Source organism: Chiloscyllium punctatum, chromosome 10, assembly GCF_047496795.1.
Source record: "Chiloscyllium punctatum isolate Juve2018m chromosome 10, sChiPun1.3, whole genome shotgun sequence".
NCBI classification, from domain to species: Eukaryota; Metazoa; Chordata; class Chondrichthyes; order Orectolobiformes; family Hemiscylliidae; genus Chiloscyllium; species Chiloscyllium punctatum.
The window spans coordinates 6190949-6218473 of record NC_092748.1 but is presented as its reverse complement, the minus strand read 5'-3'; the positions used below and the strand labels follow the sequence as shown (position 1 = coordinate 6218473).

At 38.2% G+C, this 27525-nt stretch overlaps 1 protein-coding gene across 11 annotated transcripts in view; it reads right to left on the bottom strand.

Moving 5' to 3' along the window:
• The window catches only part of hdac4 (histone deacetylase 4), a 497199-nt gene that overhangs the window by 216731 nt on the left and 252943 nt on the right, over window positions 1-27525 (bottom strand). For all 11 annotated transcript variants that reach the window (XM_072578375.1, XM_072578377.1, XM_072578374.1 and 8 more), the window contains one exon: window positions 7928-8169. In XM_072578375.1, the coding sequence (XP_072434476.1) occupies window positions 7928-8169 (242 nt within the window). The remainder of the gene's footprint in view (window positions 1-7927; window positions 8170-27525) is intronic.

Genomic DNA, 27525 nt, shown 5'->3' with positions numbered 1-27525 from the left:
TTTCCACACTGTAGGTAATCTAATCTAAACTAATCTAAACAAAAATCAAACTGTGTGATTTGTTTCAGGCAGGCATGCTTCTGTAATATTCAAATCTGTGAAGTACAGCCTATTTGCATCAAAATTTACATCAACTAAACAATACTGAGTATGTCAGAAAAAAATAATGCCCACCCACAAGGTGGAAGTCAATTTTGCTCTTGCCATATTTGGTTCCGTAACAGTGGATCATATACCGGACTAGGACACATCAACTATCACACAATAAACCACAGGGAAAACAGGCAATGTTTTATTATATATTGACAAACTTGGTTGGTTGTCTCTACCCTGTTGCAAAACTGTCAATAGAGAGTTTTCCATAGGTAGGGTAAATGGTGGTAAATTAAAGAAATGGTGGCGGTGAGAGGTTGTGACTTACGGATTGGCTTTAATGATATGATTAGTTTTGCATCAGCTCTAACAAGAGTTTGATTTAGATAACCATTGCTTAAAAATGTGTATCTTTTCTGTTCTCAGAGTGTAGACAGCGCTAACAAAGCTACGTTTCTTAATTCTTCCTAGTTGTCCGGCTTGGGTAGTCGTGAAACTTCTCTCAGATGACTAAAGGTACTTCGGCCTAATGGTGGTGATCTGATGTTGTTAGGAGTACAGTTCTAAGATGGAGATCCAGTGATCATGAAGGAGATGACATATATCCAACTGAGGATGATATGTAACTTGGAGGGAAATTTTCAAGTGTTGCCATGCTATCGTTTTGCTGCTTGTTCTTTGCAATGGCAGAGTTTCTTAGCTATACAGTACTGTTGTTATCCAGTGGCAGGTGTTATAGAAGATGTATACTGAATTTAGCCTGATTAATTAAATGGGCTGCTCGATCTTAGATAATGTTGAGCTTCCTGAAATATTCTGCAATGCTTTAGTACAAGTTACTGGTGGTCATTATGTTCATGACTGAGTGAAGAAATTGAGAGGGTTCACTGTACTAGGGCACATAACTATCACACAATAAACCACAGGAAAAACAGTCAATAAACGACTGTCTTATCAAAACATTCATGATCAGTGATGTTACAAAGTGGGACCATTTAATTGTGGCGCCATTCAATGAAACTCAGAAGTTACTATTATACGCTACTTTAAATTTTGAAGCAGAAAAGGGGAATACTGAATTATACATAATTTTCTAAATATGTTCTTCAAACATAATTCTATAATTGAGGGTAGGATTGTCACATTGGGTCACAAGTCTAAAAACACATCTTGTTGACTTCCTTAAAAAGAACAATTCTTATATTATTGTTTAACAATAAAAAGAAAACAAATATCTTAAACATTATAAAACACGTTTCAAAACTGTGGTACAAGAACTTCTTACTTGCTGCAAACTATTCTTCCCCATTCACTGTTTTTCTAATATATGAATAGGAATATATGTTATCGCGAAAATACCATATACTATAGATTGCAAGTACATTTTTCTATTGTTTTAACACATGCTGTTCATTCAATTTCATTGTTACTACATAATGACAACAGATGGGAAAAACTAACTCCTTGCTGACAGTTAAATTAGTGTAAATTGAAACCACTCCAGATGTCTGTGGTTTAACTTTGGTGGTGATACTAGTTGAAGGTTTGGTATAATTTTCATTGCTTCCATTACACTTGGATGCTTATCATCACCACCTGTCACACCCATAAATGGCATTAACAGTTGCTCCCTGACAAGATAGAGATCAAAAATGTAAACTGAAAATTCTCTTAAGAGAGGTGACCTTTACTTATATTTTGAGCTTAAATAAATAAATGGGACAAAGTACTTTAGATAGAAATTTTCTTTAATTATCAGTTTAACTTGAATTACTATCAGTTGATGTATGGGCACAGATGGAGATTAATCAAAAATAGTTTAAGAATAAAGGAGATCTCAAACACCACCTTCAGTTATCTTACTTGCATTCAGCTTTTTCTTCACTGAACCTGCATTGTGCCTTTTGATCTGTCTCACACATATATACTGCATCTTTTTTGTCCTTTTTCCTATTATCACACTTGGTCATATATTAGTTTTACATTTTAAAAAAAATCAACATTAAGCATCATAATAAAAAATCCTACATTATACACAGGTCAGCATACTAATACATTCTAGAGCAATATGATTTGGTCATGTTGTTGCTTATGAAAAATTAAATCAGTACCCTTGTGTTGTGACTTTTTGAATAAAATGCAAGTTTTAATTATTTTGGGATAGTTGGCATTGTGCTGGAACATGGACTGCATTAACTTAAGAAGGCAGCTCACTAGGTCCTTCTCATGGACAATTAGAGGTGACAAAAAGGTTGGCCTTGCCAGTGATGATCACATCCCGTGAACAGATATAAAAAACATAAGTAATGAGTATAGAAGCATGATTAATACATAAACATTAACCTACCTTCCGCTTTTAAGGCTACTTCTTGGTGCACTTTCAGAGTGCAAGAGTTATACATAAAATTCTGAAGAGAATTTCAGACCAATATTCCTACTAAAAGTTTCTCTAGATTGATAGCTGCTTAGCTTCTCTGCATAACAATCTTTCCAGCTTGCCAGATTCTTACATCCTTTTTAGCAAGGTGTTAGAAGTCTGAAGAATCAATAATGTTGTTTAAGGATGGCAACAGGGATGATCTAGGAAATTACAGGCCTTATATCATTGGTAGGGAAATTTCTGGAGAAGATTCTGAGGTACAGGATTTAGATTAGATTAGATTAGATTAGATTACTTACAGTGTGGAAACAGGCCCTTCGGCCCAACAAGTCCACACCACCCCGCCGAAGCGTACCCACCCATACCCCTACATCTACATCGACCCCTTACCTAACACTATGGGCAATTTAGCATGGCCAATTCACCTAACCTGCACATCTTTGGACTATGGGAGGAAACCGGAGCACCCGGAGGAAACCCACGCAGACACGGGGAGAACGTGCAAACTCCACACAGTCAGTCGCCTGAGGCGGGAATTGAACCCGGGTCTCTGGCACTGTGAGACACATTTACACACACATGAAAAAGAATGGACTTCTTAGAGATAGTCAGTATGGCTTTGTGCGAGGAAGTCTTGTCACACAAATTTTATTGAGGCATTTGAGGAAGTAATGAAGATGATTGACGATAAAAGGGCAATGGATGTTGTCTACTTATTAAAGCATGGACTTCAGTGAAGCATTTGACAAAGTCCTTTATGGTAGGATGGTCAGAAGACTAAGTCTCACAGGGTCCATGATGAGTTGGTAAGTTGGCTACAAAATTGGCTTGTCCACAGAGACGGTGGGTAGTTGTGGAGAGGTAATGTCTGACTTGAGGTCTGTCCCCAGTGATGTCCCACAAAGATTAGTGCTGGAACACAATTATTTGCAATATATGTAAATGATTTGGATGAAAATGTTACAGTCTGATTATTAAGTTTGCAGACAACATGAAAATTGGTAGATTGGTGGATAGAGAGGAAATTTATCAAATGATGCAGCAGAATATAAATCAGCTGGAAAGTTGGGTGGAGAAATGGCAGATGGAGTTTAATTCGGACAAATGTGAGGTGATGCTTTTTGGGAAGTTAAATACAAGAGGAAATATACAGTAAATAGCAGAAGCATTAAGAATGTGATATCAAGAGGAATCTTGGGGTCCAAGCCCATAATTTCCTAAAAGTGGCAACACAAGTGAATAAGATGGTAAAGGCGGTGTATGGCATAATGCCCCAACCAATGAAGGTGAGTGAGTATAAAAGTTGGCACATCATTTTCCAGCTGTATGAGACTTTAGTTAGACCACATTTGGAGTAGTGTGCACTTCTGGTCCCCACACTATAGGAAGGATGTGGAGGCTTTGGAGAGGATTCACAAGAGGCTTACCAGGGTGTTGGCCTGGATTTGAGTGTATTAGCCATAAGGAGAAATTGGACAAAGTTGGATTTTTTTTCACTAGAGTGTCAGAAACTGAAGAGCAATCTGACAGAAAAATATAAAATTATGAGAAATTATGGATAGGATGGACAGTCAGAGTCTTTTTCCTCAGGTGGAAATGTCAAATACCAAGATATATAGGTTTTAAGGTGAGAGGGGGAAAGTTTAAGGCAGATGTGCCAGGCAAGATTTTTTTTTAAAAACAGGGAGTGGTAGGTGCCTGGAAAGCACTACCAGGAAAGATGATGCTCATTCATCAGGTGAACTTACCTTGTGTTGTGTGACTGACTTTGTCCACCCCAGTTTAACACTGGCATTCCAGATCAGGGAAGGTGATAGAAGCAGATAAGATAGCAAGGTTGAAGAGGCATTTTGACAGACACGTGAACAGGCAGGGAAGAGAGGGATCCTGACCATATGCAGATAGATGCGATTAATTTAGAATGGCATCATGGTCTGTGAAGACATAGTGGGCCAAGAGGCCTATTCCTGCGCTGTACTACTTTGTTCCTATGTTCTATGATTGTCACAAAGTGAAAACAAAATAACTGAATTGCCACTGCTTTACAAATTTTATAAAAATTATTGTTTAATTGAAACATATTAGTGCTAATTCAAAAATATATTGTCAGGTCAGCAGTTTGACAGATCAGAGATATCAAGTGTCCAAAAAGTGTAGAGATAGAGCTGCACCACATTGGCATACATACGGAACCTATTGCGTTTCTGGATGATATAAGTGAACAGCATATGAATGGGAAATATAAGGGAACCAAAGATCAATCTTTGTAGGACTCCAGGTAAGAGTGGGCAAAGAAGCAATTGCAAATGATTCTCTACAGTTATTGAATTTCTAAAATGTCAATTAATTCCAATTATTTATGATTTAATTTTTGTATTTCAAACTCTCTTAATTTCCTTCTCCATCCACTCTCATCTCCAGTAACTGCAAGAAGTTCATGGATTTCTTTATCCATGTTCAAGATAATTCATTCAGCTGTCAATCTTCTTTTGTTGCCTCCTGTACCTACAGGGTCAAATGTTCTCCAAGGCTTCAAACTGGTCTTGAATCTTTATTTTGTTTCTCTCCCATCTCTTTTACCCTCTCTCATTTTGGCCAGGAGTCCTGCTCTTAACAAGCTCATATCACAACTCTCTATCCTTGCCCCATGCTTTTATGAACAGTTCACTTTTCACATGTCGTCCTCCTCTCCTTAAAATCTGCTATCACCCTTAACAACAAATAACTGAGCCCCATCACCCCAATAAACTACCTACCATCTCATTTCCAATATCTCTTTCTGTTACAAACTTCTTGAATGCATTGCTGTCTCCCAAATGTACCCAGATCTTTCCCAGAACTCCCTGCATGATTTCTGCAGAACCAGAGTGGTGGCGGAAGATTTGGGAGAGGCGAATATAGGCTTACAAAGCCAGAAGATTTGTCAAAATTACTGGCCAGCTATTTGGACGATGAGGCCCAGAGTGGGGCAGAAAGCAACAGAGTATACAACCATAGGAAAACAGCAGTAAATTGGGTCAAAGAGAGGGAAAAAGTGCTATCAGGAAAACTTAATGCTCCCTTTTTTGAATGCACATCATATATGGAATAAAGTAGATTATTTAACCACATAAATACAGGTTAACAGGTATGGTCTTACAGCCATTAAGGAGACATGGTTACAAGGAGGTCAAAGCTGGGAATTAAATATTCAGGGTTTTGTGACTTTTCAAAACATCAGGCAGGATGGATAGGCTGGTGCAGTAGCATTTGTGGTGCAGGTTAGTTTAGTACGATAGCAAGAAATGATTCTGAATCAGAAGAATTCATAATTCATAAGGCAAAAAATAAAAAAAGAAAGAAGACAATGGAAGGAGTAAGGCAACAGGCTCTCCAACAGTAGCTAAATGGTGGGACTGAGAATAAATCAGGAGATAATGAGAGCATGTAACAATCAGTGGTGATTTTAGTTTTCACGTAGAATGGGACAGTCGGATCGGCAGAGGAAATTATGAGGAAGAATTCCTTGGGGCATTTGGGACAGGGTCATGGAACAACATATTGTGCATCCAGCAAAGGATCAGGCTGATTTGGACCTGGTGATGTGTAATGAAACAAGTTTAATAAATGGTGCCAGAGTAAAAGATCCTCTCGGAAACAGTGACCATAATATGGTATAATTTAGCTTTTATTGGAGATGGAGCAACTTGGTTTGGAAGCAACTGTGCTAAGCTTAAATAAGGGTAATTACAAAAAAAATGAGAGCAGATCTGGCTGGAGAGATCTGGGGAAGGAGTTTAGCAGCAAAAAAATGGTTGAAGACCATTTAAGAAAAGCTAATTAGTCTGTTATTGCAAAATGGTAAAGTCTATTATAAAGGAGGTAGAGTATATAGAAATACATAATATGATCAAGCAGAGTTAACATGGCTTCATGAAGGGGAAATCCAACCCTAATTTTGTATCATACTGAATTTATATAGAAAATCCTACATCTGAGGAACTACAGAACATTTCATTGGAACTAAGTTGCTCTCAATTAAAAAAGGATGTTCACTAATATGTCTACAGCATTCCCATTGTCACCCTGTGTAAAACTAACAAATCATTGAAAAAAATGAAAAGAGGAGGAAATCCAGTTATTTGGTTTTTCTGACATTGAAAGTTATGGTGTGCAAGAAAGCTACTGTCTAGCTAGGGAAACCTTTAGTCAGAATAATTGGAGTTTAACTGACTTCAGTGGTTGGATTTAAAAGAGGTTGAGGTCCAGATGAGATTTGAGCAAGTGTGCACCTTTGCACTGCCAATCTCTATGCAATTTCCCGCCATAATTCCAAATGAATGAGAAAGGCTCGCTTTGACTGAGATAGACTGCCACCAACAAACAATAGGTGGCCAAATGAGGCTGGTCAGAATATAATTCAGTCATCTTTTAAGACCCTAGTTGCACATTGACTGGACTAGTCAGCAATGCAGACTATACATGGTGACCTGGAGAACGTAGAGAGGTAAGTGGCGAGGAGGTGGTTCAAATGAAGGACCATTTCCCATCTTTCAGCTCTACAACTGCCACCAGGGCAGAGCTGGCCTTGCCCTGGAACAGTTGCCCCTCCTCAATCAAACCTAGGGAACTTACCATTTTGAAAAAAATAAATCTAACTTAACTTCCTGTGTCCCTTGCTGGTTGCACACTCACACTAGCAGTTCCCACCAGTCTACTGTGATCGATCAAACGGAAAGCCTGGACTTTAAATGGCTGGTACATTAAAAATTGCAGTGAGGTTGAGATCCAGAACTGGTCCCAACGTTCTGTTGTAATTCTGGATTTAATATTCAGCATGACGCTTATGGACATCATTTCCCACTGCAGGTACAGAAGTCTGTTGGGCTGCTATTTAATTATTACTTATACTTTAAGCGCAAGACTGTCCTACATTTTCTTTTAAAAGTGTCTGCCCTATACAAAAATAAAGAACCAAAACAATATTACTGATTTAATTTTCAATTGACAGCACCAAGACCACTCATGGTCATTGTGTTATTATCATAACACACCTTTAACTCTGCAGTAATGTTCATCTTTATAGCCATATTGTGTTAAAAGAACAGGAAGTCATTATTACAGTTCTGTTTCCTTAAAATAGACTCCGATTGCTCAATATGTCATTCCCGTCGCTTCAACGGTAAAACTTATCTTTTGATAGTTTTTTGTGCATCTGTTCTGATATCTCATTTTGTGGTTCTGCCTTTTTATTCATACTGCTCATAAGCACCTTGATACATTTTATATAATAACTCCATTTAATGTTCTAAGGAACACAAGATGCTGTTAGAAATAGTCTATGACAATAGCTGAAATCAGAGTATCAAATTAACTACACCATTATACTTGAGTTCAGAACACATACACCATTACGATAAAAAGATCAAAGGTCCAGCTTGAATTGGTCAGTGTGGTTTTAATATCTTGGATTACCTTTATGTGCTCTTGCAGTTGGGCTTCATGTTGTCGTGAGAGCTGCTCATGTTGTCTCTGAAATTCTGCTATTAGAAGCTGACGTTGGATTTGCTGTTTTTGTTTCAGAGCAATGAGTTCTTGTTGTAGTTGCTGTTCTCGTACATTGGGGTCAGCAGCTGGCACTGGAAATTGATGGTCAAGGCGAAGATCCATTGGTGTACTGGGCTGGACTTGAGAAGGCAATGCTGTGCTTATATCAACTATAAATAAAGAATACAATATAATTAAAAATATTGGAATGCGATGCTGATTTTATCACCTCCAGAATCATAAAGAAACACACCCACAAATTCAAAATCTCTACTGCTGCAGGTATAGGTAATGTTCAGTTTACACAATCTCCATTGTAAACAGATAAATACAACTGACTTCCTTGATATTCCCGAGTGCCTCTGGTTTTGAGAGTATGCCAGTAAGCAGTACGGTAAATCACAGAGCAGAATATGAACAGGAATACAAAACTAGTTCACTCTGGAACTGGACTCTAGTGAATTTTACACAAGGTAAATTTGTAAATGAATTTGTCTGGATAAACTGAAGAAAAATTGACATGCATGCACACACTTGGGCTGTGCAGAAGCAGTCTCTCTATTTTAGGGGGAGGACTGTTTAAACATTTCTATGTGACAGAAACAAAATGCAGTGTGACTGAAAAGACTAGGAAATTCCTGTGAATGAAGTTAATCAGAAAATAATTTAATCTCTAGAGTGTTCCAACCTATCTTACTGAAGACTTCAATCTTTCCAATAACTATTTCCTCAGGTAATTTGTTTTCATCTTCATCGAAATCTAAAAACTTTTCTTCGATTCTGGGAAGGTTTCATTACATTGTAAATCAACAAATGTAATTCTCTAATTGAAAGAGGGAGGGAAACAATGCTGGTGCTACAAGTTCAATAGGCTAGCATCTGCTACAGGGAAATGTTAGAAGCTAATACTAAAGACATTATAACAGGGTATTTCAAAAACTTCACTGTATTCAGGCCGAGTGAACATGGTATTGTGAAAAGGAAATCATGTTTAACTTTCTAGAGTTCTTTGAAGTAGTAACATGCTGTGGACAAAACGAAAATGATAGATGTACTGTATTTATACTTCAATTAAGGCATTTGATAGGAACTGCAAAATTTATTGTGGAAACTAAATACTCATTGTGCAGGGAGTAACATATTGATAGGGACAGAAAATTGACTAGCTAATCAGGACCATTAGGGATAAATGGGTAATTTTCTGGTGAATAAGATGTATCGAGTGAATGGCGTGCCACAAGGCTTTTTACAATTAATATAAACGACTTGGATGAAGGGACCAAAATTATGGGGGTGCTAAATTTGCTGATGAAACAAAGATAGATAAGAAAGTAAGTCATAAAGAGATCATAAGAAGGCTACAAAAATGGGCTAAGATCAGGCAAATGGGGGAGAATGTGGAAAAATATGAAGCTGTCCTTTTTTTTAATTCATTCACTTGTAGGCCAGACCAGTAAACTTTCTTCCCTAAAGGCCATTTTCAGCAGGGACAATAAAACACATATTTTAAATGGTCAGAGGGATCTCAGTGTCCCAGTCCTTGGATCGCAGAAAGTTAGCTTGCAAATAAATCAATTAATTAGGAAAGCTAGCAATATTATTTATTACAAGAGGAAGGAATTCCAAAAATATATGCAAAAAGAGGTTCTGTTTCAATACATAGGGATTTGGTGAGACGACATCTGGAGTACTGTGCACAATTTGATTCAACGTGGTCTTCTTAAACAAGGAAATATATCATTGTATTTAAGGTGGGTTATTAGACTAATGCCTCAAATAGACAGGTGTCTTATAAGTAAGGTTGGATTGACTAGGCTTGTATCTAGAGTTTGGAAAATGAAGAGGCAACTTGATTGAAACAAGATGGTCCTAAGGGGATTTGACAAAGTAGTTGTGGAAAAAATGTTTTCTCCTCTGGAGCTTCTAGAACTAGAGGTCACAATTGACAAAACAAGGGGTCACCCATTTAAGAGATGAGAAATCTTCTCACAGAAGCTGTAAAAGATGGTGGTAGCAGATTCCTTGAATGTTTAAGGCAGAAGATGATAGATGTTTGACAAGTTGGGTGATGATGAGTTTCATGGGTAGACAAGAATGTAGAGTAAATAGATCAGCCATGATCTTCATGAATAACAGAGCAACTTTTGGGCCGAGAGGTTAATGCCTACTTCTATTTCATATGATCAAAACCTCACAACAACAGTGACAACAGAATAGTTAATTATTGCTGAAAGAGTATTGAAAAAATAATTTTGCCACTAATTAGATATACAGAAACATTGAATGTTCTTAAGGTGTTAATGTGGAAATGACAGATGATGCAAATTTGATATCCAACTGGATCTCAAAATTGCAAGTCTATTAAAAAAAGTTTCAGAACAACTCAGCTCTGTTTAAAACTTGCAAGAAAATAATTGCACTGTGGATGTGAAACGATAACAAAGTGCAGGAGAAACTCAGTAAGTCTCTCAGCATCTTTAGAGAGAAGAACTGACTTATGGTTTGAGGCCAATAGCCCTTTATCAGAAATCAAGAAAACAAAATTGGCATAGTAGGAAACAGTGGATGGACTGCTGCAATGCAATCATGTTGACTTGAGGAATGTTAGCATTAGGTATGGCTAAAACATCCTTGATAATCAGACAATTTATCTTCATCACGCTAATATGGTGGACGGGTGCACTTACAACATTTAACAGGCATCTGGATAGGCATAAAAATAAGAAGGATTTAAAAGGATATAGGTTAAATGTTGGCAAATGGGACTAGGTAAAAATAGGATATCTAGTCCGCACGGGTGAGTTGGACTGAAGGGTCTGTTTCCTTGCTGCATTGTGGAGGTGCTGGTGTTGGACTGTTGGTGGGGTGGGGGGGGGGGGGGGGGGGGGAGCGGTGGGGGGGTTGGATAAAGTCAAAACTCACACAACATTGGACTATAGTCCAACACATTTATTTGAAACCGCAAGCATTCGGAGTCCCTGTTCCTTCCTCAGGCATCTAGTCAGAGAGAATACATCAGACACAGAATTTATAGTAAAAAAAATCAAAGGATTATTTCAAATAAACCTGTTGGATTATAACCTGGTGTTGTGTGATTTTTTACTCTGTCCATGTTAATTGACTCTATGACAATTGAGAGAGACTTTTCAATTGTCACAATCATATCCGATATGACCATGGGGAACTTGAATAGGCAAATGGCATACTTCTGACCCTTTATTTATGACTTTAAGGGGACTCAAATCTGTTCGACACAGAGGAAGGCAATTTTTAAAAACAACCATTAACAACAAATCTAATTTCTGAGGAAAACAACATTTCAGTCTTGCAAATATATATTGAGTGCATTTACTGGAAAATGTACAGAACAATAACACTACTCTACATACATTTATCAATGGATTAAGAATGAGCTTGTTATTATTCAAAGATATTCAAGTTGTTGAACACAAGATAATCGCACACTAACCAAGGTTAAGAAAGCAATTCAATTTTTTGAATTTGCATTTGAAGCATAATTAATGTCAAGAAAAGAATGTTTGACCTTTCAAGGTTCATATATGACTCAATACAATTGAAGATCTTCCATTCCCTCAATGGAACAAAGTACGTTGAAGAGAATCTGCCACTGTTGAAAATATTAGTACGGTGGAGATTGTTGTGGGATAAAGAGAACTGCTTACATTTATGCCCATTTCATCTGCTGTTTAATTGTAAAATTTGTTTATTTGTAACATCTTCTTTCACTATTGATTCTCATCCCAATGAACTGTTAGCAGGAAGAGCAGAGGTACTGACAAGGAAATGTTTTTTTTAAATGGAAATATACACATGTCCTATGGCATGACTATTCCGAGGGGGGCATTCTAACACTTGGTGGGTTAATCAAAACATGCAGTTGCATTCAGATAGCATCTGAGCATTCTTGGGCTGGGGACAAGGGTTTAACAATCATCAGCAATGGTAGATCATGGGACTGTTAACCATAAGCTTGCTGTCTTTATTCAGTATGCACTTCAAGTCATTTCAAATACGAAACTCAGTGAAATTTTATCATCACCAAAACGTATGTGTTCTTGTTTGTGGTGGTGTTTAGGGTGGGGGATCCATTATTGACTCTCTAAGCAGCCCAGGAATAAGTGCAGTCTCCCACCATAAAATCATTCCTAGGATGTGGATAATGCTAAGCAGGAAGCATTTACTGGCCATTTATTGAGCACGTTCAGAGTCAAGTGTTTGATTCTTCTGTGGGCTAAAACTACATGTATTTCTCTTCTTAAGAGGCTATTAGTCAACTTTTGTTTTTACAGCAACCAGCACTCTCCAGTCATTTTTCCTGTCTATCCATAATTTAGTGAAGTTGCAATCTCTTGGTTCTTCAGCTGGTATCAAAATCACTGCACAACTATTGCCATAAACATTCTGTTTCACTATATGCTCGAGGGGAACAGTTTATTTTAAAATATAGGAACAGGGCTCATGGTTTACTACATTATTCCACAGATTCTGTGGGCACTTAAACGGCAAATTGCAATCATCAATCTAAGCAGCTCAGCTGCCTCCACAGGGTACCCAGGATCTGTGAGAGTATAGTATGTAGCAGCAATACTTCTCAATCAGACCCAAGAAACCTCACTAAGCCAAAGAGGGCTAAATCTCTGCGCAAGCACTCTTAACACTTTAAAAATCTGAAATCTGACCTTAAGCCATCTTCAAATCTCCCAAATTTATTTAGGTTTTGAAAGGGGGAGTTGAAATGGATGGCTTTAGGAAGGTGAGGTTGGTAAGTGCATACAGACCAGAGATGTTCCTGAAAGGTTCCAGAAGTTTGCGCTAAGTCTCTTCGATGTAGAGGAGACCACTTTGAAAGCAATGGATGCAGTAAATGAGGTTGGAGGAAATGCAAGTAAATCTCTGCTGGATTTGGAATGATCCTTTGGGGCTTTGGATAGGTGAGGGGGGAGGTGTGGGCGCAGGGTTTGTGCCTCTTATGACGGCAGAGAAAGGTGCCAAGTGTGAAGAGTGATTTGGTGGGGAGTGTGGACCTAATGAGAGAGGCACAGAGGGCACGGTCCCTATGGAATGCAGATAGGGGTTGGGAGGGAAATCAAGGTGAAGAAGTCAAAGAAAAATGATGGTAAGGTGGAGTTGAGTGTCGTCAGTATACAAGTGAAAACCAAGATATATTTTCCAAATGATGCTATCAAACAACAAATAAGAGGAGCACAAGGATGGATCCTTAAGACACATCAGATTCAAAGTGGAGGAGCAGGATGAGAAGCCCTTACAGAAACTTTCTGGCTGGAACCAGACGAATGCAGTCCCACCTAGTTGGATAACAGTGGAGAAGGTCAATTAGAGTCATAGAGATGTACAGCACGGAAACAGACCCTTCGGTCAAACTCGTCCATGCCGACCAGGTATCCCAACCCAATCTAGTCCCACCTGCCAGTACCCGGCCCATATCTCTCTAAACCCTTCCTATTTATATAGCTATCCAGATGCCTTTTAAATGTTGTAATTGTACCAGCCTCCACCACTTCCTCTGGCAGCTCATTCCATACATGTAACACTCTCTCCGTGAAAAGGTTGCCCTTTAGGTCTCTTTTATATCTTTTCTCTTTCACCCTAAACCTATGCCCTCTAGTTCTGGAATCCCCAACCCAGTGAAAAGTCTTTGGAAGGAGACCAGAACTACACGCAATATTCCAACAGTGGCCTAACCTATGTCCTGTACAGCTGCAACATGATCTTCCACCTCCTGTACTTAATACTCTGACCAATAAAGGAAAGCATACCAAATGCCTTCTTCACTAGGAGAAAGTGAGGACTGCAGATGCTGGAGACGAGAGTTGAAAAATGTGGTGCTGGAAAAACACTTCACTATCCTTCTTCACTATCCTATCTACCTGCAATTCCACTTTCAAGGAGCTATGAACCTGCACTCCAAGGTCTCTTTGTTCAGCAAAACTCCCTAGGACCTTACCATTAAGTGTATAAGTCCTGCTAAGTTTTGCTTTTCCAAAATGCAGCACCTCACATTTATCTAAATTAAACTCTATCTGCCACTCCTCAGCCCACTGGCCAACCTGGTCAAGATCTTGTTGTAATCTGAGATAACCTTCTTCGCTGTCCACTACACCTCCAATTTTAGTGTCATCTGCCAACTTACTAACTGTACCTCTTATGCTCACATCCAAATCATTTACATAAATGATGCAAAGTAGAGGACCCAGCACCGATCCTTGTGGCACTCCACTGGTCATGGGCCTCCAGTTTGAAAAATAACCCTCTACCACCAACCTCTGTCTTCTACCTTCAAGCCAGTTCTGTATCCAAATGGCTAGTTCTCCCTGTATTCCATGAGATCTAACCTTGCTCACCAGTCTCCCATAGGGAACCTTGTCAAACGCCTTACTGAAGTTCATATAAATCACACCTACTGCTCTGCCCTCATCGATCCTCTTTGTTACTTCTACAAAAACTCAATCAAGTTTGTGAGACATGATTTCCCATGCATAAAGCCATGTTGACTATCCCTAATCACTCCTTGCCTTTCCAAATGCATGTATATCCCTATCCCTCAGGATTCCCTCCAACAACTTGCCTACCACTGATGTCAGGCTCACCGGTCTATAGTTCCCTGGTTTGTCCTTACCACCGTTCTTAAACAGTGGCACCACGTTAGCCAACCTCCAGTCTTCTGGCACCTCACCTGTGACTATCGATGATACAAATATCTCAGCAAGAGGCCCAGCAATCACTTCCCTATCTTCCCGCAGAGTTCTAGGGTACATTTGGTCAGGTCCTGGGGATTTATCTTCTTTTATGCGTGACATCCAGCACTTCCTCTTCTGAAATTTGGACATTGACCAACTTAGCAATGGCTGCCTATGGTCTACCCATATTGGATTCATTAGCACCACAAAAACAAGCAATACACCTTCAAATTTCGAGGCTCCAGCCTATACCAAAATTTATTTTTTAAAAATCTTGCATATCCATGGAATTTTACACCAGAAATGACATGCATTCCTTTCGTAGTTCATTATGGCACAATTTGTATTTAAGACAATTTAGGAACTTGTTGAATGTATTTTTTAGGGTTGCAGATAAACAGATTTGATTTTGAAAAATAAATGCTTGACATTTTGAAATTTTTACATGATGCTGCCATTAGACAGTAATACAGATTTGTTGAAACATTAAACATTTTAAAAAATCATATTCACTGATGACACCTGGCAAAAATGCACTTAATAGGCAGTAGAGATTCAAATCCTTTACCTACATAATGCATGTTGTAAGAAAATCAGTACAGATATTCAACTTAGCACAATCAAATTTACAAAAGTTGTAAAATCTGATGTCTAAATATAAAAATGACAGAACTAAAATGAAAAAAAAATGAAAAGACAATCCAGTATATCCCGCCAAAGGCTTGAATGATTTTTTTTAAAAAAGTGTATGGAATCTTTGTGTGATAACACCTGTTTTCTATTTCCACTTGCTATTTTGTCATCAGTTTCACAAAAAGTAAACAGGATGTGGACTACAAAGGACCAATGTACTGAGAATTCAAAAATCAGCCTCCCAGAACAAAGAATTTATCATTACATACTGAACAAATGAGTGCTTTCACAAACAACAGAAATATTTTTCATGAAAATGTGGCTATATCACTGCTGGAATAGCTTTATAACCTAAATCCTCGTGACCAATTTCCCCTCTAACCCACATGAAGAGTGCCACCCTATACTGTTACCAAATCATTCTGATGACAGTAACTTAACATATAAAACCCTGAACAGTAATGCACATTTCAAAATTCAGTCAAATGTCAGTGATTTCAGAGCACACACTATATCAGAAATATGTTGGATTCACAATGTACAATCTCAACTGTTATGCAGACTTTCGAGAGAGGATATTTGCCCATTCGTGCTTATTCGCAATTAGCTATTGCAGCAGTCTGCAGTGTTAAGTGCCCTGTTTGGAAATGATCCATCAAGGCTAAACCACCCAAAAACATTTTTCCTTATGGGTGACTAAAAGAACAGAAGAGAGGATGAGGGAAAATATGCATGGAGATATAGATTTTCCTACCCTAATTGAATTGAAGTTTGCAAACATTAGATTAAAATGCAAGATCCTCTTTAATAATTATTGCATGTGAATATCTGAATGCTTCCTGCGATTTACAAGCACTGGTCAATTTCTCGCACATGACATTAGAATCCTTATGCTACACCTAAATGAACTAGCTAAAGCATCCAATAACTTTGGAACAGCAACTCTCCACTTCAATGGAATTAGATAGTGAGATCTTGTGGCAGCATTCCTATATTTGAGCTAAATCTGGGTTCAACTCCCATGCTGAAATTTCATGGGAGGATCTTTGATACTAGGTTTCAACAGGCTGATATACAGACTGGGAAACATTCAGACACCTAACCCTAATCCTATTGTACTGTCAGTGTGGAGGTGTGCAATGTACAGTTGCTGACATTTACCCAGATATGGCAGGCAAGGGAAAAATTGTGCCAAGCTTGTTGGGTAGAGTTCTGAACATCTTACCAAACTGAGTAGGGCACAGATGAAAGTTCCTGTTCTGCCAGGGCCAGCAGTGGATGCCAGGTGTACAGACAATGCTAGCCTGGTCCAAGGTTAATACGCAGATTAAAACAGTCTCAGCTATTTGGAAGAATGCACAGCACTGCAGGAAGAAATTCAACATCTTTCTCCACTCTGATAGCCTAAGAGCTACCATCTTCTTTCCAATACTTCACACTCACTCTATTTGCTACTCTAACCAGTTTCCACCCAGGCTCATTGATACAAACTGGTATATTTTTAAGAATGATATAGACATTCACTTAGATGGGAAGTGTCAATATTGCGGAATGGATATCTTTCTTACTTTTGTGAAGGATTAACAACTGTGGAAATCATATACCAAGTTCTTTTTTGCTACTGCTGTATTATTGTTCCAGTATACCAATGGTTCTGGTGGTTTTTATTTCTCCTCATACACTCTCACTAGTGTCTGCAATATTGTTCCCACTACCCCAACCTCCAACACATTGACCGCGCATGCCTTCTGTGCTGCCTACTCACTTGCTCAAGACCTTTGCTACCTACACTAATAGTAATAACTGTGCCACTTAAATATATCGTCCTTAATACCTATCTTGCTCCATGACTAATGCAGACCACAATATGGCAGAAAGAGTTGAGATGAGTGGCTTTCTGCCAGCCAATTGGCTTCTCACACTTTTTGAGAAGATTTTGACCTGGACCACACCAACCAAGACTGCTGGCAGAGGCTGCCCTTAGTTTAATGTACTGGGAACCCTGTGTGAAGGCTATTTGTTCCAACTTGACTGGGGCCTGCTGACAACTATGACAATCTGCCTGGCATTGTGCCTGCGTTAAATGGCAAAACAAGACAATAGTAATATGATTCCGGTATCTCTAGCTAAGAGGACAATGCATAAAAAGGCAAGGCAATGCAAGGCAGGGAAGCTGGGAGCACTAGGTAGGGTCAATGTGAGTGAACATATGATATTGAACAATGAGCCCAATGATGCAGCCTGTTCCAGTAGTCTGTGTGTAGGGTGCACATCCCTGACTGCACAGTGTCCTTGCAGCAGTAATACAATTATAGAGTTACCTGTGCAGTCCAAGGTACAGCCATGAAATGCAACAGCATTCTGTAAGAGGATTGGGGATGAGTATTCTTAGAGGCTGGCATATGTCGGAGGCGAATTTCCATGGACATGGGTGATACCCATGTGACTGGTACCCATGGAGCATGCCCTGAGGTATTGCTGCCTAATTTCCAACACGGAGGCTGTTCAGAGAAAGTGGTGAGTTGAATCTGAGAGGTATTCGCTTTTGATTTTGTCGTCAAGCTTTCTTGATGTCGAGCTTATTCAGATGGGAGTCTTCATATTAAAGAGGGGAGTTGTGATGTTAACAAAGAGTTTAAACAAGCGTAAACTAGAATCTTGTTGCTGCCCAGCAAGACTCCTGCCATACCGCTTGTGAAAAGTGTAAAAGATGGCGCAAGAGTCTCTTGACATTGAGATGGTCCTCAATGCACTTACCAAACAACATGCAATAACCCATGTCACTCAGACCTTTACAAGAACCTGCCCCATTAATTCATTTGCTGTTCCTTTAAAATCATTTTTAAAATTTGTTAATAATTTTATTTCAATACTTGCCAGAATCAACATTATGTTTTGAGAGGAGGAACAAGGATGAAAACAGCAAACAAGGGGACAAATCTCAAGTAGAATTTGACTGCTTTATGTAGCAGCAGGGATCCCACTGCACCAGTTGGTTCAGGAATTCCTTCTCAAAACTCAAAGGTATGAGGAAAAACAGTAACAAAGCTGGATTCTTAGCAATAATCCTCCTCATGTCACTAATCCAAAGTTAAGCTGTTCATTTTAAAAAGTATTCCATTCTCTACCAGCATGATTAAATGCTATTGAGTGAACTAAGCAATTCTATCCAGCCTGTTCACATGTTAAAAAAAAGACCACCTAAATAACACAATACAATGCACCTGAAAAATGATTACAGCTTTAAGTAATAAACTTCATTCTGGACCTCTGCACTGATAATGTGGAAGCACTAATCAACGTACAGAAAGGAGTCAAAGTAGAAGGTCAATTAATGTGGGGGTGAGATTTGCAGATGACCAGGCCTTGATGGCCAGCACAACAGATCTACAAAGTTTGAGTATCTAAGATAAATGAACTTGTGAAGGTTTATGGAATGAAAATTAATGTCGAAAAGATGACAGTTATAAAAATTGGAAGTAATAATAACAGGAAAGCAGAGGTCAAGCTAAATAAAAAACAGCTGGAACAGGTATCACAATGAAAGTACCTGAGAAGCATCTTGTCAGAAGATGATTACTGTCAATGAAATCAGAGATGGATAAGCAATAGCAAAGAATATATCCCCCAACCAGAACTGCTCAGTATGAGTGAGTAGAAAATGTAAAGATCTATCAAGCTTGCGATTTGGGAGTTGTATACGGCTGAATTGCAGACTTTGAGAAAAGCAAACAGTCAAAAGATTAGAAATTATGAAATGTGGAGGGGATCAGTTGGAAGGAAAACAAGAACAATGAAGAAATTCCAAAGATTTTGGAGGAGGAAGAATTGTTTGTAAATATCATCAAGAAAAGGCCAAGATTGGGCAGACCATATTTAAAGCATGGGAATTGCTGATGGTAGTGACCGAAGGAAATCAGAGGAATGTAAATTAGAGGGATGTAAATCAAAAGGGAGAACAAAATGTTTATAGTAAGCAGCTTGAAGTTGAAAATGGGAGGCACCTATGAGCAACTGACGAATTAAATACAAGTCAACAAGGCCTGGAGAAATGAACAGAGGATATGTCTTTAAGCAGTTTACTACTACGGCATCTATAGGAAAAATAGAGATAGATTGCAATTTATAGCCACATTTTAAATTTGATTTTTTAAGATTTTACCCCTTACAGATGGAATACCCCAATCACGGATGAAATGCACCAAATATGCCATTTAGATCTATTTATTTTGTTTATGCAGCATGTAGTGTTCTTAGACCGTACTCCAAAACTTCAGGAATACAAAACCACAAAGGGACATGTTCCATTTCAAACTAACATCTATACAGCTGCCTTTGCAAGGCAATAGTTAAATGATCTTATTTAAGCGTGAGAGAGGTAAGCCTTCAAATTCTTGTGATTAACACTGTTTCACGTACTGCACTGTGCTACTTATCTGAAAAACTACAGCAGATTGAATCAGGTCAACAGAAAGTACTGCAGTACCAAATGCTGACATGATTTGTAATATTTAATCAGCATAACAAACAAGTATCACATAACTGATAACTGTATATCTTTCTTACAAAGGTTAAGAAAACATTTCAATCAATGACTCAAATTGTTATGAAAAGTGGCTAAAGAAAACTCTCAATTTGTTTCTCAGATGCTGAATGACCTTTATCTTGCCAGGTTGTTCTTTTTATTCAATAATTTCTACCTACTGTATATGGACATTGGTACTTACTGATTATGGGCAAGTGGCATTATGTCTGTGCACCAGCAATGTAGATTTGACAAATTTTCTATGAAGTTTCCTAAGGCAAATGAATTTGAAGCTTAAGCTCTGCAGTGTCTTCCTCTTAACATTAGAAAATCATGGCAGCTGTCCAAGAAATTGGGGTGACCACAATTTAATTGATACACTTAAGTTGCATTTTAACACAATACTGATATTCTTTTCCGGTTTTCACAAACAGAAAAACAAAAAAAAAGTCATTCATACATTCTAAAATAGTATCTTAAGATTGTTTTACGATCCAGGTTTGAGTAAGTGATTGAATCACTTACAAGTTACTCAATCAACATAGGTTTGTTATACTTGGATATTTTACGATGGTTTTTAACGCATTTTGGCAGGGCAGTGTAATACACGACTGGAGACAATTTCATGTCATCAGGGCCAGGTTTTATTTTTTAAAATTGCTGCTTATTTTTTAAGCACTGACATGTGCTATAAATAGAAGCATGTTTTACTCTAAACTGTTTTAAAACAATCTCACTAACCCACGTAACAATATTTGTGTCACAGCTATTTCTTAGTGTCCACAATGTAAGAGGGACTGGAGCCCTAAAAATGATCCAAAGAACAATCCTTTCACTTTTTACCAGGATGAACTTAGAATAGTAACCCTAAATAAGATGAGAACACTTTAAAAAAAAACTTTTCCTCTACATAGAAGGAGGGGAAAACATTGCCTAACATGAATCAATTTACAGTAACGCAATCTGCATTAATAAAAAGAGTTGGTTCCCAGACCCTATTCTACATTCAATGTAATGAAACATTGCTTAAACAACAGATGAGGATAGGACAATGAATGTCAATTGACATTGGATTTCATTCTCTGATTGGGAATTTAATACACCTACACAATCTCAGGCAAAATGGCTTGTTGCTTATAATCTACTTATTGTCAAAGTATTTCAAGAACTCTACAAAAGTTTTCAAGTATTCTACTCAAAGACATATATGCCAACACATTTCACACATTCAGCAGATTAGGTAGCTCTCAAGTAGCTATATTAATATACCAAAATCAATGCTGGTCCAGACACCTGCCTCTCACTTTTGTTACAAGATAAATTGTGCATTATGAGACAGATTTTTTTTGTTGTACCAGGAATGTCTAACTCGAGGATTCAATGGCATTCATCTTCTAAATTAGAAAGATTGATCTGTGCCACTTCCAGATTCAGAGATAACTGGGGGGTTTGGGGTCAAGCTGGGCAAACTGTGACTCTTCTACATCATTATCAATGCCATATAAAAATAATATAGAAATAGACACCACTATCTAAAGTCAGAAGTGGGTACTACAGATGCTGGAGATTAGAGTCAAGATTAGAGAGGTGCTGGAAAAGCACAGCAGATCAGGCAGCATCCAAGAGCAGGAAAATCAATGTTTCTGGCAAAAGCCCTACATCAGAAATGAGGCTGGAAGCCTCTGGGGTGGAGAGATTAAAAAGAAATCTTTTTAATCTCTCGATCCCCAAGGCTCCCAGCCTCATTCCTGATGAATGGCTTTTGCCAGAAATGTCGATTTTCCTTCCTCCTTGGATGCTGCCTGATCTGCTGTGCTTTTCTAGTACCACTCTAATCACCACTGTCTAAAGTCAGAACTTCCTTTCCACAACAGAAAGCCACACTGCCGCCTCACAGCGCCAGGGACCCAGGTTCGATTCCGGTCTCGGGCAACTATCTGTGTGGAGTTTGTACATTCTCCCCATGTCTGCATGTGTTTCCTCCAAGTGCTCTGATTTCCTCCCACAATCCAAAGATGTAGAGGTCAGGTGAATTGGCCATTCTAAATTGCCCATAGTGTCAGGTGCATTAATCAGAGGGAAATGGGTCTGGGTGGGTTACTCTTCGGAGGGTCGGTGTGGACTTGTTGGGCTGAAGGTCCTGTTTCCACACTGTAGGGAATCTAATCTAATCTAATCATAATCTGGAATATAGAGGACAAATGCAGATCAGTGGCCTATTACATTTTCAGTCAACATTATATGGCCTCATATTAATTTTTTTCCATGTTGCCAGTTTTTTATTGCAACTTTTCAGCTTAGCATGTACGTAAATCTTTAGAAACACTTCATCAACCTCAGTATAATTTATATTTAGAGTTATATTAACATATTCCATGTCTGAGACAAGAGCAAGCAAATAACTTGAATTCAGATATCTCTTTTGAACTAGACAGGAAAAAGTGACATTAAAAGAAGACATTAAAAGAGTTGGATGAAACCCATTTCCTGATGCCTTCCACGCCCTCACGTACTTCCAAGAACATAATACCATCATGCTATCAAGACACTTAAAATCGTGGGTCAGACTTATCTATTATCCCAGATTCTTCATTATGCAATATTTTAATTCTACTAAAAGAACATGGAAATTCAGCATGGTAGACTTATGCAAGAATAGATTCAAAAGAGGCAGTCACTTAGAGAACATCAGTAATTTACCTGCTGCATATTCTCCGTTACTCAAGAGTTGTTACTTAATTTATCCATTTTCTGGCTTTGAAATTCAGGAGTTTCTGTTAATTTGAATGCCATGCTCTGTTGCTGATGCATCAACCATGACTCTTACATTTCTATGGCAGTGAAACAAGTCAAATGCCACAAGTTCCTGACAGCAACATTGATTACAACTGACCTACTCCTGCCCTCATGAAATCTGGAAAGAAGTTTTCTACTTAATGTAAGCCACATCAATACAAAAGGCTTGTATTTCATGAATATTTTATGGCAAAATAGAAAACGGCTTTCATACGATTTGCCTCAAGAACTTATGAAAACAGCCTGTATTCAAGATGCTCATGAAAGCACAAAAGCTACATTCAGATTCCAATTTTCAGACAATTGCTGTGTGAAAAAGCAGCAAGTGGAGAGCAAAAACAAAGGGTGATCTAGCATCAAAATAAAAATGCGTACACTACTTTAGTACATAATTACATGTATTTAACATAATATCTATGTACAATCACCACAATGCCACATACCGCAGAATACTATGGAAAGCACAGATTGAAACACTTTAGACTTCCCAGTCCAGGATCTGTTGGCTATTCACTGGAAAGGTTCAATGCTGACACAAGACCATAAGACATGGGAGCAGAAGTAGGCCACTTAGGCCATTAAGACCTTTCTATCATTCAATGAGATCATGGTTGACTTGATCATTAACTCTACTCCCCTGCTTTTTCCTTGTAAAATTAATTAATTTGAGGAGGAACTAAACATTTAGGATGGAGTTTGAAGTACAAGGCAGTTAGTTGTGTCAGCCATGACTTAGTTGATTGCACTCTCAGCTGAGCCAGAAGGTTGTTTATATTCCACAATAGTACTTGATACAAAAATAACATCTCAACACTCTCGTACAGTATTGACATTGGGCTACAATTTCGAAGGTGCCATTTTTGGATCAGATATTAAAAGCTGAAACCCTGGTTGACTATTCAGGTGGATGTAAAATACCTCGTGGTAGTATTTCAAAGCAGGAGATTTAATCCTCAGTTTGACCAATTATCCTTCAACTGACATCACAAAAATTGATTGTCTGGCTACAATTACATTGTCGTTTGTAGAAATTTGTAGAAAATGCAATATTGCATTTCCTAAGTTACGACAGTGACAGTAACTTGGTTGCAAGTGCTTTGACAAGTTGGATGGTTGTGAACACATTTGTAAAGACCATCCTTCTTTTCAGCATGAATTGGAGCAGCTGAGATCCTTTATTCTAATACGGATCCTGTACCTTTACTGCACCTGCAGCTTGAATTTAAGCTTGCACAATACATGTCTAACCAAGATTACAGCCATGCTGTGGAATTCCACAATAATTGCTGGCCAAAAATCATTTAATTTTAATATGGAATTAATAATAATTACCATGACACAGATTTCCAAAAAAAAGCTTTAAATGTCCTGTATCACCATGCATCAAAATCTCTGGAGGTGCCAGTATTGGATTGGGGTGTACAAAGATAAAAATCACACAACACCAGGTTGTGACGAAGGAGCAGTGCTCTGAAAGTTAGTGCTTCCAAATAAACCGGTTGGATTGTAACCTGGTGTTGTGTGATTTTTAACTCTTGTGGCCTTTAATTATTTTTGCTCCTATTATGCCATAAATGTTAGCTTATTAAGGATGTGTCTTGATGAATAGTAGTATAAACAAAATTCCCTTTAGCTTGTCTTTCTAAATAACTCCATGGCAATTCTTGAAACTTCAATGCAACCAATTTTGACAAAAAATATTCTGCAGTTTAATTTTCTCAAGATTACCCATATTCAGTATTTTTTGAGTTTTTGAACAATTTCCAATGCCAACTTTCCTTCTGATATGTACTTTCTTTCAACAGACTTGCTCGTCACAGGTTCCACACCACCTTTTCCTAAGCATCATGCATACTACAGCAAACATTGTTTTAACTGCATCTTATGAACCAGCATTCTCGTTAAACCGGCAAAAATTAATATATCTCAAATACTAGAAGTTTACTGTGTTATCACAATCTCCATGATGTCCGAGTAGTCAGTTGTGGATGCATGTGAGAAGGCTCTCTGCCATTCAGTTTTATTGAAGGCAAAGTTGCATTATTATCTGAGTGATTTATGCTGTGAATAAAGTAGAACAGTGATGTGTATACTCCCAGCAGTATGTTTATATTACTTACTGTGTGTTTTTACATTGATTATGTGGACCTCATGATCAACCAGAATATTTGAAAACTAGTTTCGTAGGTGCTGGTTAATAAAAAAAATTGCTGTATTTTGCATTTCAGAAGCAGTTAAGTTTTGCTCTCACCACTGTCCTCTATCATGTTGATACTTACTACACTGAAGACAGACAAAATAGCTGATTTGAGTACAAATCTGCCATTCTGAAAATAAAATGTATAATCTGTTGACTCCAATCCAAACGTATGTCGTAAACGTAAAATAAAATGACAATTAAAATTAAAAACATGAAAAGTGTTGTTTCAATTTTGCACAGAGCGTAAGATACTTCATTTTGTTTTCCACGATGCAAGGTAGCATCACTGAATCCCTAGCTATCAACATCCTTGGTTACCATTGACCAAAAACTGGACTCATCACATAAATATAGTGACTCCAAGAGCAGGTCAGAGGCTAGGAATACTGTGGAAGTAACTCACCACCTGACTCCCCAAAATCTGCCTGCCATCTACAAGGCACAAATCTGGAACGTGATGGAGTATTGCCAATTTGTCTAGATGGGTGCACAAACAATACTCAAAATGCTTGATACCATCCAGGACAAAGCAGCCCACTTGATTGGCACCACATCCACAAGTATCCACTCTCTCCACCATCGATGCTCAGTTGTAGTGTGCATTCTCTACAAGATGCACTGCAGAAATTCATCAAAGATCCTCAGACAGCACCTTCCAAACCTATGTCCATTTCACCTAGAAGGACAAAGGTTGCAGATACACTGCCATCTGCAAGTTCCCTTCCAAGCCAGTCATCATCCTGCCTAAGAAATACAACCCATTTCTTCACTGTCACTGGATCAAAATCTTGGAATTCCCTCTCTAAGGGCTTTGTGGGTTAACTTATAACACGTGGGCTGCAGTAATTCAAGACGACAACTTACTGCCACCTTCTCAAGGGCAACTAGAGACAGGCAATAAATGCTGGCCACCAACAGTGCCCACGTTTTATGAATGAATAAAAGAAGTTCCAAAATGTGACTACTTTCAAATAAATGACTCTACAAAGCTTACCCATCAGATGTACTGGCTTAGACGATTTCAGCAAAAGAACAGCAAAAAGGCAACATCTCAAATGAATATTTAAAATTTGAATGACAGGGGAACATGCTGCTGAATTCAGGGACTACATCTGGACTACATCGTAAACTGCTGCTAACATGTGACAGATAATGATAACAGAGAGGAGGTACAAACTTGGTACCAGCACAGTTTGTGATGGAACTGTAAGGCTGTGTTTATTGGCAATGCAGTTCGTGAGGGCCAAAGGTGAAAGGGTTGTGTTTAAATATGACAAAATCCAAATATCCATTGCACCAGTCTTTGTTCCAATCAGGGAACAAGTAATCAGATAACAACAATTTCTTCCGTTAAGGTAGTTGTAAAATCCAGGAAAACACAGCAACAATTATAGTTAGTTTTCAAATTTCTTTGCAAATTGGCATTTCTGGTGACACTTATGATTGTGCTATGTGTAAATATCACTAGCACCCATATAGATACCAGGCTACTTAACAACCAACAGAAGTACCAATTTGCAAATAAATTTAAAAACATATTATAATTGTTGCTATATTTTTCCAGATTTTACAACAAGCTTGAAATTTAATGTTAAGCTGAAATGAAGTCATGGATGCAAGTGTGCACATGCACATGGATTACGGAGTTCATTTTCGCTTTAGGAATAGACACTCTGGAACCACAAATAGGGAACTTGCGATAATTTAATACTTCCTATATACCTTAACACTCACTTCAAAATCAATGCATATTAATTTGAACCGGATGGCTTTTCCTGAATTATATTATCAGTCCCCACTCTACTTCCTTCACCAATGCATTGCCCTGTTATCCATTCTGTTCAATCATGATACCCACAAGTAATGACGTTAATTTTGACAGTAGGCTTCAATAACATCTTAGCTAATAGCAGAACGGTCACACTAGCTTTAGCAGTGCATTACACTTGTACAGTGTAATTGGAGTCATTGGAATATGAATATTAGCAAATTATTACTGTTGAAAGCTAGACAAGCAAAGATTGCCAAACAGAAGTTGGGTAACACTGCAGGTTTTAACACAGCAGATGATAAGGCCACAAGTTCAGTTTAACCAACCCCAGAGTCCTGTCGTCAGAAACTGAATCTAAAAATAAGTGTTCCTTTTGTACTTTCCTTCACCTTGCGCTTCAGTGCTCCTCCCATACTGTGCCACAGCACTAAACTCTTAACAATACTCATTACAATGCAGTGACTAGATAATTAAACCATCGATGTGAAATCTTTCTCTGCCTGTTTTCGATAAACACTCTCCAAACTGACACCAATATGTGAAAGTCTATTAATCCTACAGCATATAGTGGAGCAATTATACCACATTCACCACATAGCAACTGCATTTTGTTAAAATAAGGCATGGATTTTCTTCATAAGTTTATAACACATCACATACCTTGAGAACATTTATATGTGATTTCAGTACTAAACAAAGCTTAAATTTCAAATAATTACTGAGTGATACTGATTTTCATCGCCACTTCTTTCTGTCAAGTATTAATAAACTGATTCTGGCAAATAAGATCCAACCTCAGCCACAATTCACCTCCTAATTACACGCATAACAATTCTGTGAGATCTTTTATTTTTGGAAACTTGCCATTCTGGTGAGCTTCCA